The 13,836-nt window shown below is 44.2% G+C and overlaps 1 protein-coding gene across 1 annotated transcript in view; it reads left to right on the top strand.

Moving 5' to 3' along the window:
- Window positions 1–13,836, top strand: part of LOC122541071 (hepatoma-derived growth factor-related protein 3-like) — a 136,187-nt gene that overhangs the window by 111,685 nt on the left and 10,666 nt on the right. The window contains exon 5 of the mRNA XM_043677582.1: window positions 12,010–12,165. Within this exon, the coding sequence (XP_043533517.1) occupies window positions 12,010–12,165 (156 nt within the window). The remainder of the gene's footprint in view (window positions 1–12,009; window positions 12,166–13,836) is intronic.

Here is a 13,836-nt window from a genome sequence, read left to right as displayed (position 1 = left end):
CCAAAGCCCCAGACACAGCTTCCTGGTAAAGCAGCAATTTACTATCATTCTGCACTCATCTGAAATTGATCCTATCCCATATTTTTAATGTGCAATAAACAGAAATAGTTTTGTATTTGTACATCTCGATCTTAAGTTTAGTTGGACCTACCAGAACTTCAGAGTCAAAATGTGTGGTGCTGGAAAAGCACAGCCAGTCAGGCAGCATCCGAGGAATAGTACAGTCGACATTTCGAACATAAGTCCTTCATCAGGAATATGGGGGTGGGCTGAGAGAGAGATGGGAGGGGGGGTGGGGTGGGAGTAAGTTAGCTAGGAATGCGATAGGTAGATGAAGGTGGGGGGAGATGGACAGGTGGAGCGGATAGGTGGGAAGGAAGATGGACAGGTAGGACAGTTCAAGAAGGTGGTGCCAAGTTGGAGGGTGGGATCGGGGATAAGGTGGGGCCAGGGGAGATCAGGAAACTGGTGAAATTGGCATTAAAACCACGTGGTTGGAGGGTCCCAAGGCGGAAGATGAAGCATTTTTCTCCAGGCGTCGAGTGGCTAGGATATGGCTGCGGAGGAGGCCCAAGACTTGCGTGTCATTGGCGAACTGGGAGGGGGAGTTGAAGTGTTCAGTCACAGGGCGGAGGGGTTGATTGGTGCATGTGTCCCGGAAATGTTCTCTGAAATGTTCTGTAAGTTGGCATCCTATCTCCCCAATGTAGAGGAGACCACATCGAGAGCAACAGACACAGTAGATGAGGTGTTTGGATGTTCAGGAAAATCTCTGATGGATGTGGAAGGATCCTATGGGGCCTTGAATGGAGGTGAGGGGGGATGTGTGGGCGCAGGTTTTATACCAGTGCCAATAAAGAAGCAGGAATTTTTGAAACATTAAGGGTGAGCCATTTTATTTTCTTCTGGCAGTCGGACAGGTTTTGATCCAGGCACTTTAAGAACGAGTGGTAAGATTATGCATTAAACCACGCCAGTATTTACTTTTCACGTTTAGTAAGAGGCTCTGTTCACTTTGAATGACTTTGTGCCACTGTCTGTGTTGTTGGGACAACAAAACCTGCCCAAGCAGCAATTCAGGTTCTATAGAAAATCCAAATAATGCAGAAACTGGAATTCTGAAACGAAATGAAAAGTACTGGAGAAACCGAGCAAGTCTGAGAACGTTGGTGGAGCAAGACAGAGAGAGAGAGCAGAATGAGAGAGTTAAGGTTTAAAGTGCAGTATGACTTCTGAAGACACAAAATGTTAATTGTTTCTGTCTCTCTACAAATGCTATCAAACCTGCTGAGTTTCTCCAGCACTTCCTTTTTACAGTTCAGGTTTCCTGCCTTTGCTACTCCAAGTGGAACTGGAAGAGGACAGCACTGAAGTCCTGTGACAAGGTGTTATCAGTATAGACTGGAACCTGACCTCCTCTCTAGGTCCTCATTTACTCTCCTGGTCTTACCCCATTCCTGTCAGACTGAATGTGACAATGTCCTATAAGGCCTGTGTATTTTCCAGCCCCTCAGTTTATCAAGTAGCAAAACTCAACCATTATTGTCATATTTTACTATATCAGTCACTTATAATTACTTTTTGCTTTTAATCTAGAAAAATATTTCAGGGTGCATTGCAAGTGTGTAAGACACTGGCATGTATTGCCTCCTTGGTGAGGTATTTCTACCAGTCCACTTGTGCCAGTAGGAAGCTATGTAGCTTGAACTGACTGCTATTGTACATGACATCATTCATGAGAATTGGCTTTTCTCCAAACAGCCTGCATGTGAGATAGCTCAGGAACCGTGCTTTGACCTCTCGGATGATTGCGCCTTCCCCCACTGATGGTTCCCAGGCTAGTGAAAACAGCCCAGTCCTGAAAGAGCCATTTCTCCACAATTCCACATTTCTCTGAAGTATCGGTCCTGCTAAGCAGATTCACCTCCTCTCCATCTTCTATAGTCGGCACACTCCAACACAACAAGCATTCGTTAGAATATGCTCAGCGTCTCTATTTTACCCACTGTGCAAAGCCCCAGACACAGCTTCCTGGTAAAGCCGCACTTTCTGTTCATTCTGCACTCATCTGAAATTGATCCTATCCCATATTTTTAATGTGAAGTAAACAGAAATAGTTTTGTATTTGTACGTCGCGATCTGCTTTACCAGGAAGCTGTGTCTGGGCTTTGGACAGAGGGTAAAATAGGTTATTCCTCAAGGTCAAAGGTTAAACTCAGGCAGGTATTTTCCGATCCCACAGGAAAAACGGTGGGTGGCTCAACTTCATCAGGAGGGAGACAAAAAAAACTGTGATTCTACCATCAGGACAACTTTCACTGATTAAATTTCTTCCATCTCACAAAACAGGTTGACCTTCTCACCAGATGGTCTCCAGAAGGGTTTCTGCATGTATTAACATCTCATTAATAGCATAATTCCTAGAGATTAAATTTACCTTCCCAACTATTTTCTACCCCAATAAAGCACCTCGACAATTCAGAAATTGAGCTGCACACTGCAGGCTTGCACTTCCACTTTATCCTGGCATTCGGGTAAGATTTCCTGCCTTGTCTTTTATGGCTTTTAATGATGTTCCCACTCAGTCAGTCTCTAAGTTCTTCAGTTAGAGTCAACATGTCCACATAGAAGAAGACAGGCCATCTCCCTGGGCCATCTTAAACCCCATTGGATGAAAGCAAACAGAGACCCCCTTCTGGCTAAGGGACAAGGTCCAAATGGTCATCAGAGGGTACATGTGACTGAATGACATAGAACCACAAGAATAGTCAGGTAGGAAGGGCTCGTGGGGCAAGAATTTGCTGTAGTCACTCCAGACAAGTTGGGCTACTGTTAGTCTGGGGTCTTGGCCCTTCCATCAAGTACAGTGGTGGCCTGATCTGTATCTGTTGCTGTCCCTGCTGAGGGTACCTTATACCTGAGAATTCTGTCTATTGGTATTTAGCAGTGGGGGAAACGGAAATGGTTGTAGGATGACATTGAATGTGGTAAGGTAAGACTTGGAAAGCAAGCGTCAAGATCTGATGGAGCTCTTAAGGAATGTAGGGGAAACCGTGGTCACAGCAGCAGGTGAGAGTCGACAGGACTTTGGGACCTGGACTCTAATAACTTATGGGGGCAAGCTGGAGACATCAGTGGTGGGGAAGCCTCAGACCAACATCCAGGGGAGTTACAATACAGTGCATGCTTCCAGAAGGATCACTACATAGCAGACTATAGGCCGCCTGAAAATGGTTTTCAGAAACTTGGATTAGACAGTTGATGTAATGCAGTGCAGCATGTCTTTCATTTGTAGATGTTGGCTACATCTCCACACTCTCTCTCGACAAAGGGAGGATGTGTTGGGCAAGAAAGAGATGCAGAAATAGATTAGATTAGATTCCCTACAGTGTGGAAACTGGCCCAACAAGTCCACACCAATCCTCCGAAGAGTAACCCACCCAGACCCATTCCCCTAACTAATGCACCTAACCCTATGGGCAATTTAGCGTGACCAATTCGCCTGACCTGCACATCTTTGGACTGTGGGAGAAAACTGGAGCATCCAGAGGAAACCCACACAGACATGGGGAGAATGTGCAAACCCCACACAGAGAGTCGCCCGAGGTGGAAATTGAACCTGGGTCCCTGGCGCTGTGAGGCAGCAGTGCTAACCACTGAGCCACCGTGCGCCCCTGGCATGGTTCAAATAAGACAAAGTCTCTGATGAGGAAGGTAAAGGTGATAATCCTGAGATGGGCCAGGAGGTCACTCATGGACAAGTTGGTGCCTGGGACTTCGATGTGGTGGCCATTTCGGAGACATGGATAGGGCAGGTACAGGAATGGTTGTTGCAGGTTCCAGGGATTAGATGTATCAGTGAGATCAGGGAAGGTGATAAAAGAAGAAGAGGTGTGGCATTGTTAGTCAAGGACAGTATTACGGTGACAGAAAGGACATTTGATGAGGAGTCTACTGAGGTAGCATGGACTGAGGTTAAAAACAGGAAAGGAGAGGTCACCCTGTTGGAAGTTATCAATAGGCCTCTGAAAAGTTCCAGAGATGTAGAGGAACGGATTGCAAAGATGATTCTAGATAGGAGCGAAAGTAACAGGGTAGTTAGGCAAGAGTAAGGATGCATAGGTTGGGGAAGGAAGCTGCAGGGGATGGGCACAAGTGAAATGTGGAGCTTGTTCAAGGAATAGCTACTGCATGTCCTTGGTAAGTATGTACCAGTCAGGCAGGGAGGAAGTGGTCAAGCGAGGGAACCGTGGTTTACTAAAGAAGTTGAAATTCTTGTCAAGAGGAAGAAGGATGTTAGGATGAGATGTGAAGACTCAGTTAGGGTACCTGAGAGTTACAAGTTAGCCAGGAATGGCCTAAAGAGAGAGCTAAGAAGGGGGGAAATGAAAAGTCGTTGGCAGATAGGATCAAGGAAAACCCAAAAGCTTTCTATAGGTATATCAGGAATAAAAGAATGACTACAGTAAGATGAAGGCCAGTCAAGGACAGTAGCGGGATGTTGTGTGCGGAGTCTGAGGAGATAGGAGAGGCGCTAAATGAATATTTTTCGTCAGTATTCACAAAGGAAAAAAGACAATGTTGTCAAGAAGAATACTGAGATACAGGCTACTGGACTAGACAGGATTGAGGTTCATGAGGCAGTGTTAGCAATTCTAGCAAATACGAAAATAGATAAGTCCCCCAGGCCAGATAGGATTTATCCGAGGATTCTCAGGGAAGCTAGGAAGGAGATTGCAGAGCCTTTGGCTTTGATCTTTATTTCATCATTGTCTACAGGAATAGTGCCAGAAGACTGGAGGATAGCAAATGTTGTCCCCTTGTTCAAGAAGGCGAGTAGAGACAACCCTGGAAATTATAGACCTGTGAGCCTTACTTTGGTTGTTGTTAAAATGTTGGAAAGGATTCTAAGAGATAGGATTTATAATCACATAGAAAGGAATAATTTGATTTGGGAGAGTCAACAAGGTTTTGTGAAGGGTAGGTTGTGCCTTACAAACCTTATTGAGTTATTTGAGAACGTGACCAAACAGGTGGATGAGGGTAAAGCGGTTGATGTGGTTTATATGGACTTCAGTAAGATGTTTGATCAGGTTCCCCACAGTAGGCTGTTGCAGAAACCACAGAAACATGTGATTGAGGGTGATTTAGCGGTTTGGATCAAAAATTGGCTAGCTGTAAGAAGACAGAGTGTAGTGGTTGCTGGGAAATGTTCACCCCAGAGTTCAGTTACTAATGGTGTACCACAAGGATCTGTTTTGGGGCCACTGCTATTTGTCATTTTTATAAATGACCTGGATGAGGGCGTAGAAGGATGAGTTAGTAAATTTACGGGTGACACTAAAGTCGATGGAGTTGTGGACAGTGTGTAAGGATGTTGAAGATTACAGAGGGACATAGATAAGCTGCAGATTGGGCTGAGAGGTGGCAAATGGAATTTAATGCAGAAAAATGTGAGGTGATTCACTTTGGAAGGAGTGACAGGAATATAGATTACTGAGCTAATGGCAGTGTGGATGAGTAGAGAGGTCTCTGTCCACGTGCATAGATCCCTGAAAGTTGCCGCCCAGGATTGATAGGGTTGCTAAGAAGGCATACAATGTATTAGCTTTTATTGGTAGGGGGATTAAGTTTCGGAGTCATGAGGTCATGTTGCAGCTGTACAAAACTCTGGTGCAGTTGCACTTGGAGTATTGTGTACTGTTCTGGTCACCGCATTATAGGAAGGATGTGGCAGCATTGGAAAGGGTGCAGAGGAGGTTTACCAAGATGTTGCCTGGCATGGAGAGAAGGTCTTATGAGGAAAGGCTGAGGGACTGGAGGCTGCCTTTGTTAGAGAGGAGAAGGTTAAGAGGTGACTTAATAAAGGCACACAACATGATCAGAGGATTAGATAAGGTGGACAGTGAGAACCTTTTCTCTGAGATGGTGATGGCTAGCACGATGGGACATAGCTTTAAATTGAGGGGTGATAGATTTATGATGGATGTTAGAATTAGGTTCTTTACTCAGAGAGTAGTAAGGGTGTGGAATGCCCTACCGGCAACAGTAGTGGACTCGCCAACATTAAGGGACATTGGATAAACATATGGATGATAATGGAATAGTGTAGGATAGATGGGTTTCAGATTGGTTTCACAGGTCGGCGCAACATCGAGGGCCGAAGGGCCTGTACTGCACTGTAATGTTCTATGTTGTGTGTTCTAAGAGGTCAGGACGATGTCTCTATGAGTGTGAGCTACAATGAGAAATGACAGCATGGTAGTACTTGACCTCCAATCTGGCCAGAGTTGTGTCATAACCCTCCTGAACTGTTTGATTAAATTATAACTACAATGAGAACTTATGTCACCTACTCTTGCAGAGAATATAAGGTCATTCTTCCTCTTCCCTGACTGGGTTCACATCATTTGGCGATCTCAGCTCATGCTGTCTGGATCTGATGGGAAGCCTTGCCAATGCTATCCGTAGAGGAGAGCACCTCCTCTTTCCCAGATGGCCCAGAGCATAACCTCTCACTGGCCATTATGAAATCTTGCCACACACCACACCCCTCCCACAACTTTGCTTCTCCTGATGTGCTCCTGAAATGCTGGAGTCTGTGTGGTGAAGGAAATCCCATAACACTCTTAAGGGAGTGCTAAGAGAATTCCAAGATTTCTGACTCTGTGACAAAGGATTAACAATTTCCTGCCTGGTCGGGATGGTGTGTGACTGCAGAGGAAGGTGCAGGTGGTGGTATTCCGACTCATTGTTGACAGTCAACCCAATACCTGTCCATTAGCTAACAGGTCAGGAATGTGATGGGATACTCGCCAGTTGTCTGGATGGCAGTATGATTCTAAGAAGCTTGACACCATCCAGGACAAAGCAACCCTGCTCAATTGGTATCCATGTACCATAAACATTCATTCCCTCTATCAGGAACATGGAGTAGCAGCAGCATGTACTACCTACAAGACGCACTGCAGCAACTCACCAAGGCTCCTTCAACAGCATCTTCCAAATGCATGACCACCCAGAGCAACAAGATCTGTTATCTCGTTAGGAATGTTCTAAAGCAGGCTTTGTGAATTACCAAGGCATCAGCTCTGGTTCAGTGTGCAGCATTGCTAAATGTTAGCAATAATGAACTCAGGTTTTATTAACTACAATACCTGAAAGCAGCTACAGCTGATTGCCTCTGAATCCATCATTATTTTCTATCAATATTACAGAATATGGAGTTCATGTTAAAGGCATTAAACTCTTTATAATGGGCACCATACTAAAATACTGCCATCTGGTGGCTGTCTCCATGTAAATGCAAGAAAGAGTCTTCATCCTTGTCTGACCTGCTGCGCTTTTCCAGCAACACATTTTTAAGCTCTGATCTCCAGCATCTCATTTTATCCTTGTCCACAGCCAATCAGAAAGAATAAATTAAACCAGTGTTTGAGCAAGGTCATCAGAGATACACACACACTTGGTATAACTGTGTGTAGCAATGGATATTTATTAAGTAGCTCAGAAAGTGAAATCAATATTAACATTTAACAGCTCTCTAGATTTGAAACATTAGCTTGCTCTCTCTCCACGGATGTTGCCTGACCCATTGTGATCTTCAGCATTTGTTGTTTTCAGCTAACATTTAACAGATTGGCTGAAAACATTAAATTTTCTCACAAAAACGCTTTAATGTTTTACATAAAACCAAAAGAACTACAGATGCTGGAAATCAGAAACAAAAACAGAAATTGTTGGGATGACTCAGGTTTTGCAGAATCTGTGGAGAGAAATCAGAGTTAACGTTTCAGGCTTAGTGACTCTTCGTCAGAATTGATGGACGTTCGGAAAAGGTTGGTATTTATGCTGAAGATGGACTGGGGAGGTGGGGAGGGTGAGAGTAATCGATAGATGATGATAGAGCCCAAAGAGAAACAAACAGTTGGACAAACAAAGAAGGGGTTAAAGGTCAGTCTAGGGGAATGAGTAGCTACTAGTGGGGACTGTTAGTAGCTGACAGTAGGTTGTGTGTGGTAGCAGCCCATGTGATGGCCTGATGTGTGGGGGTTTAGGCTAAGGACATTGGACCCCCAAAAATTGTTTACCTCGATATGGAGTCTAGTAGGCTGCAGAGTTCCCAAGTGGAAAATGAGGTGCTGTTCTTCCAGCTATACTGGAGCACTGCAGCAAGCCTGAGAAAGTGATGTTGACGAGGGAAAGCAGTGGTGTGTTGTAATGGCAGGCAACTAGAAGATCGGTCATTTTTGAAGACAGAACACAGGTGTTCTGAAAAGCAGTCACCCAGTCTGTATTTTATTTCCCCAATGTACAGGAGATCACACTGTGAGCATAAAATACAGTCGACTAAATTGAGTGGTGAAGTTTTACATTTTTGCATAAAATCAGGTGAGGTGAAATGAATCAGTCCCCTCTCTAACTCCAATAAATATGTAGTTACCTGTGTCTAACATATCAGTAACAAGCCGAATGCAAGTTTTCTTAAGTGAAAGAAGAAACAATTTTATTACTTGCTAATCCTGTGAAAGAATACTGAGTAACCCATGTCAAGCACACAACTACAAAAGTAAAAATGAATAGTGTTCAGAACAAAAAGAAGATGAAAGGAATATGCAGCTTAAAGCGAATTGCTGCAAACAACTCTTATTCAAACTACAAGCGGACAGCAGTGGTAGATACCATAATGTGGCAATCAGGGTAGTAGCACAAACTAGTTTTGATGTCTTTTGAAAAATTATCAATTTGTTCCACATTGGTTTCATGAACTAATGATCTGTGTGTTTAGTTGATTGGTGTAGCCATTTTAAGTTAATGTTCACTTTTCTTAAAAGTCAGTCCATGCAAGTCCCAGGTATTAAAATCAGGTGATGGAAACAATCAGTGGTCAGTATTTTAACACTAGCACGACAACAGCAAGAAGCTGCCCTCCAAACCATTCAAATTGCACTGTTACTGGGTTTCAACTCCATTTACTCCTCTTTCTCCATATGCCTGAATACCCTTACCCAAAACAAACCTCAACTTGATGGGCATACAAGCCCAGTCAATGCAACATGTCCTCTTCATTTAACCCTTTAAGTCCTGTTACAATTCTGATTCAAAACTTCTAATTCTGGAGCTCCGTTGCTAACAGCACTGTAGGTGCTCACCACGACTTTCTCAAGGACAATTAGGGAAACACAGTGACTGCAACCTTCCCAACAGTGCTCATCCCTGAAAGAAAATTCTTAAACATGTGTCTTGTGCCCACTCCGAAACCACTGTATCTTTTCTGAGGATCCAAATGGATGAAGTGAGATGCTGTATGATTCAGAACAAGATTTTTACAAATAACTGGAATCTTTCTGAATCAGTCAAATGATTCAGCTTGATGCTAAAGTCCACCCTGCACCAATGTTACATTTTATCATTGGCCATTTAGCCTTCTGAAGAACATCCCATCCTATCCCCATAATCTTGTAATTGCTGTGGCAAATCCACTAGTCTACACATCCTTGGACACTCAGAGCAATTTAGCATGGCTAATCCACCTAACTTGCACATCTTTAGGCTGTGGGAGGAAACTGGAGCACCCGGAAGAAACACCCACAGACACAGGGAGAACATGCAAACTCCACACAGACGCCTGAGTGTGGAATCAAATTAGGGTCCATGGCAGTGTGAGGCAGCGTGCTAACCGCTACGCCACAGCGCTGTCTTGTTTTTATATAACAGAGTTGAGTTTCTGGCTAATCCAACAGACTTTGATGGAAGATCAGAGCAATTGCAGAGAAACAGCATGAATTGGTCATCCCCTCTTGCTTGGAGTGCTGAAGTCTCACAGGACGCTGGCTCAACTAGCGGAGCCCATGTTTTCCCAGATATTGGCCCTCTCTGTTAAACAGGAGTGAAAGCTGCAGCATCACTTAATTCCTTTAATGCTCAGAGGCAGACTCAAAGTGAGCAGAAATCATCAAGTACTGAAAATGTAATTTGCCTGGCTGCCAGTAATTTGAGTTGGAGTCACACTGGTTGCTAGAAGCTCCTGCTCCCTCTGGGTTTTAATGAGGAATTTATGCTTGAGTGCAGGCAACAGTGGAAAAGTCACATTTATTGTCCATTGCTCCATCCTTGAAGTATTGGTGGCCCTAGCCCTGGAATTGCTGCAGTCTTTATGCCACCTGTACCATGTTGGTAACTGTCGAGGCAGGTCCAAGTTGATTATCTTTTAATTCCTGTTAGATATGGGGTAGTCACAAAGGGCTTGGTGCATTGGAAACGTTACACCTGTGACCAAGGAAAGAGGAGAGGGATCAACCAGGACAATCAGCTCAACCATAGCAGTGGGGAAATGTTTTAAAGGTAATGATTTAGGATCAAACTAATTTTCACTTGAAAGCCAGGAATTAATTCATGACAGCCAGCTCAGATTAGTTAAATCTTAAGGCACACAATGACCGAATGGTAATATCGTTGGACTGTTAATCCTGAGACCTGCAGAACCATGTTCTGGGGAGCCAGGTTCAACAGATGGTGCAATTTGAATTTAATAAAAATTTGGAATTAAATGTCTTATGATGATCATGAACCATTGTTAAATGTCAGAAAAACCCATCTGGTTGAGTAATGTCTTTCAGGGAAGGAAACTGCCATCCTTACCTGGTCTGGCCTACAGACCCGCAGCAATGTGGTTGACACTCAACTGCCTCCTGGGCAATTAGGGCAATAAATGCTGGCCTAGCCAGTGATGCCCTCATCATGTGAATAAATTTAAAAATGTGAATGATGTTTGATTAACTTCATTTGAGTTTGTTAATGAAAAAAGGCATGGTGATGTGGACGTGGATTTGTATAACACCTTTGATGAAGTACTGTTTGGATGGCACAATGAAACGGAGGAAAGTAAGAGGACTTAGAAAGTCTGGAAAGGAACATCGGTAAGCTAAGTGACTGGGCAAAAAAGTGGCAGATGGAGTGTAATGCAAGAACTTGTCCATTTTATTGGGAAGAATAAAAAAGCAACTTCTTTTAAAGTGGACCGATGTGGTAGAACACTGATATGTAGTGGGTATTGGGTATCCTGGTACATGAATCACTGAAAGTTAGAATACAGGTGCAGTAAATGATTAAGAAGGCAAATGGATTGATTTCTCTGAACTGCTTGTAATGTATACATATCCTTTCAAAAGCCGATTAAAAACTTCACAATACTTCAGATTTAGTCACACCAATTCCCTGTATTACTGTAACAAAACATCACTATTTTCTTATCCCCCTGCAATGAACAAATCATTCCATTTTCCTTCTTAATTACTTCCTGTACCTGTTTGCTAACTTTTAGTGATATCATCTTCCAGGATTCCCACCCTCAGTGTTCTGCAGTCTCTCTCCACAATCTGTCATTCCGTCCCTCTGGAAGTTTTGGTGGTCCTGCCCCGGGAGTTGCTGCAATCTTTGTGCCACATCAAGGTGTAAACCAGATGTCCAAAAGCAACTTTTTCAAATGAGAGAATATGATCAGTTTGTTCCCACCGGAGTGGTCAGCCAGTGAAGTTTGATGAAATGTTTGAAATAGGTAAACCAAGTTGTCAGTGTGCTGAAATTGTTCTCTAACTCCAACTGGTTAGTTAAATTCTCTCAGGTACACAGCATGAACCCCTTACCACCTTGATATTTAATTTACTTTTCTGAGTATTCCAGGTTTGGGGAGTTACTTCACTCTGTTCCCCAAGAAAAGAAAGTTCCACTGATTGACATTCAAGAAGAACTACTAACAAATAAATAAATTGGAGAACAAATGATCACCAACCTCATTTTCTGAAATTGCTTTACCAATCAGAAGGACCGAATGGTGTGAATGATTGAGAATGTATGAAATGCATCGTTTGGTAGATTATGCTGGAATTTCACATTTTGGCTATCACCCTTTGCTTCTCCAGCTCACACTCATAACTCTGGCAGATGGATGGGGACAACACTTACCAGGAGAGCTCCGTTTAATTTTACTGCTGACAATGTGTTTTCCAGAAATCTGCAAAGCAGTTGCGGAAATCCTCTGATCAGGAAGGCCAAGACGAAGGTGATAAGGACGTCAAGGAGGAGGAAAGCAAGAGTGGCTCAGAAGCAGGAGAGGCAGACGGTGATACAAAAAATGTTGGCGAACATCAGAAAATGAATGAAGAGGTAAGGCGATTGACCCTGCCAGCCATAGATTTCTCTGGAGGATTCTGAGGGTGAACTAAAAATCTTGATCAGCCACTGGTTTACTGTCTTTCCCATGAGTCGTCGATGCGTACGGGAATGGATAAACACCGTGGGCGGCATGTTGGCACAGTGGTTAGCACTGCTGCCTCACAGCGCCAGAGACCCGGGTTCAATTCCCGCCTCAGGCGACTAACTGTGTGGAGTTTGCACGTTCTCCCCGTGTCTGCGTGGGTTTCCTCCGGGTGCTCCGGTTTCCTCCCACAATCCAAAAGATGTGCAGGTCAGGTGAATTGGCCATGCTAAATTGCCCGTAGTGTTAGGTAAGGGGTAAATGTAGGGATATGGGTGGGTTGCGCTTCGGCAGGACGGTGTGGACTTGTTGGGCCAAAGGGCCTGTTTCCACATTCTAAGTAATCTAATCTAACATTGACACATGATCTGAGTGTCTTTTTACTCATCCTTGTCGAGTCATAGGGTATGAAGTTCCTTTCCCAGGAGATGGTGAGATGGGAACAATTTTGGGCTTATTGGCTCTGCACAGAAAGCCCTGACTCACCACCTCATTAACAATGTGCTGGGCAATTTTTTTGACTTGTCCCTTAAGTGGTCAATTAAAGGCCTCTTTAAGGGACTTTACTCACCACATTCCTAATCTCTTGCCTCCCCAGTGGGTAAGAACGGTGTCTGGTTTCTGACTGGGAAATCATGGTGGCCTGCTTGCCAATTTATGGGAAGCCTCTAATTGCCTCAATGGAGCCAATCAAATTGGCCTTTAAAAGCCACCCCCTGCCCTTGCTGCCAACTCTCTCAATCATCTTCTCCCTCTCTTTCTGTTCCCACCTCAGGATTTCCCAGGATTTTTATTTCTAAGGAGTAGAACTGAACTGGCAGAACTTACGATGCAACAGATGGTGACCTCTGATTGGCCAACTCCTGGCAACCTGGATTGCCAGTGTTAAGACCTGTGATTCGCTGAAAAACTCCCCCATACTTACCCATCAGTTCTTAATGAGCTGATTGGACAGGGTTTCTCATTGGTGGGAGGGATGTGTTAGTCACCACCCAATGGGGGCAGCACGGTAGCTTAGTGGTTAGCACTGCTGCCTCACTGTGCTAGGGAGACTGGTTCGATTCCACACTCAGGCAACAGTCTGTGTGGAGTTTGCACATTCTCCCTGTGTGTGCATGGGTTTCTTCCGGGTGCTCCACTTTCCTCCCACATTCCAAAGACGTGCAGGTTAGGGTGGATTGGCCAGGCTAAATTGCCCCACAGTGTTCAGGGATGTGCAGGCTAGATGGATAAGCCATGGGAAGGGCGGAGTTGTGAGGAGAGGGTAGCGGCTGAGTCTGGGTGGGGTGGTGTTCAGAGGGTCAGTGTAGACTCAGTGGGCTGACTGGCTTTCTCCTACACTGTAGGGATCCTATTCTCTTGTGTATAATACATATGTCCTCACAAATAACTAAAATACAGGTGAATTCTGGCCCTGGACTGTTATAGATTAGATTACAGTGTGGAAACAGGCCCTTCGGCCCAACAAGTCCACACCGACCCACCAAAGTGCAACCCACCCATTCCCCTACATTTACCCTTTCACCTAACACTACGGGCAATTTAGCATGGCCAATTAACCTAACCTGCACATCTTTGGA

Source organism: Chiloscyllium plagiosum, chromosome 36, assembly GCF_004010195.1.
Source record: "Chiloscyllium plagiosum isolate BGI_BamShark_2017 chromosome 36, ASM401019v2, whole genome shotgun sequence".
In the NCBI taxonomy this organism is placed as follows: Eukaryota; Metazoa; Chordata; class Chondrichthyes; order Orectolobiformes; family Hemiscylliidae; genus Chiloscyllium; species Chiloscyllium plagiosum.
The sequence above is the reverse complement of the archived record's forward strand: the minus strand, read 5'-3'. Positions and strand labels throughout refer to the sequence as shown.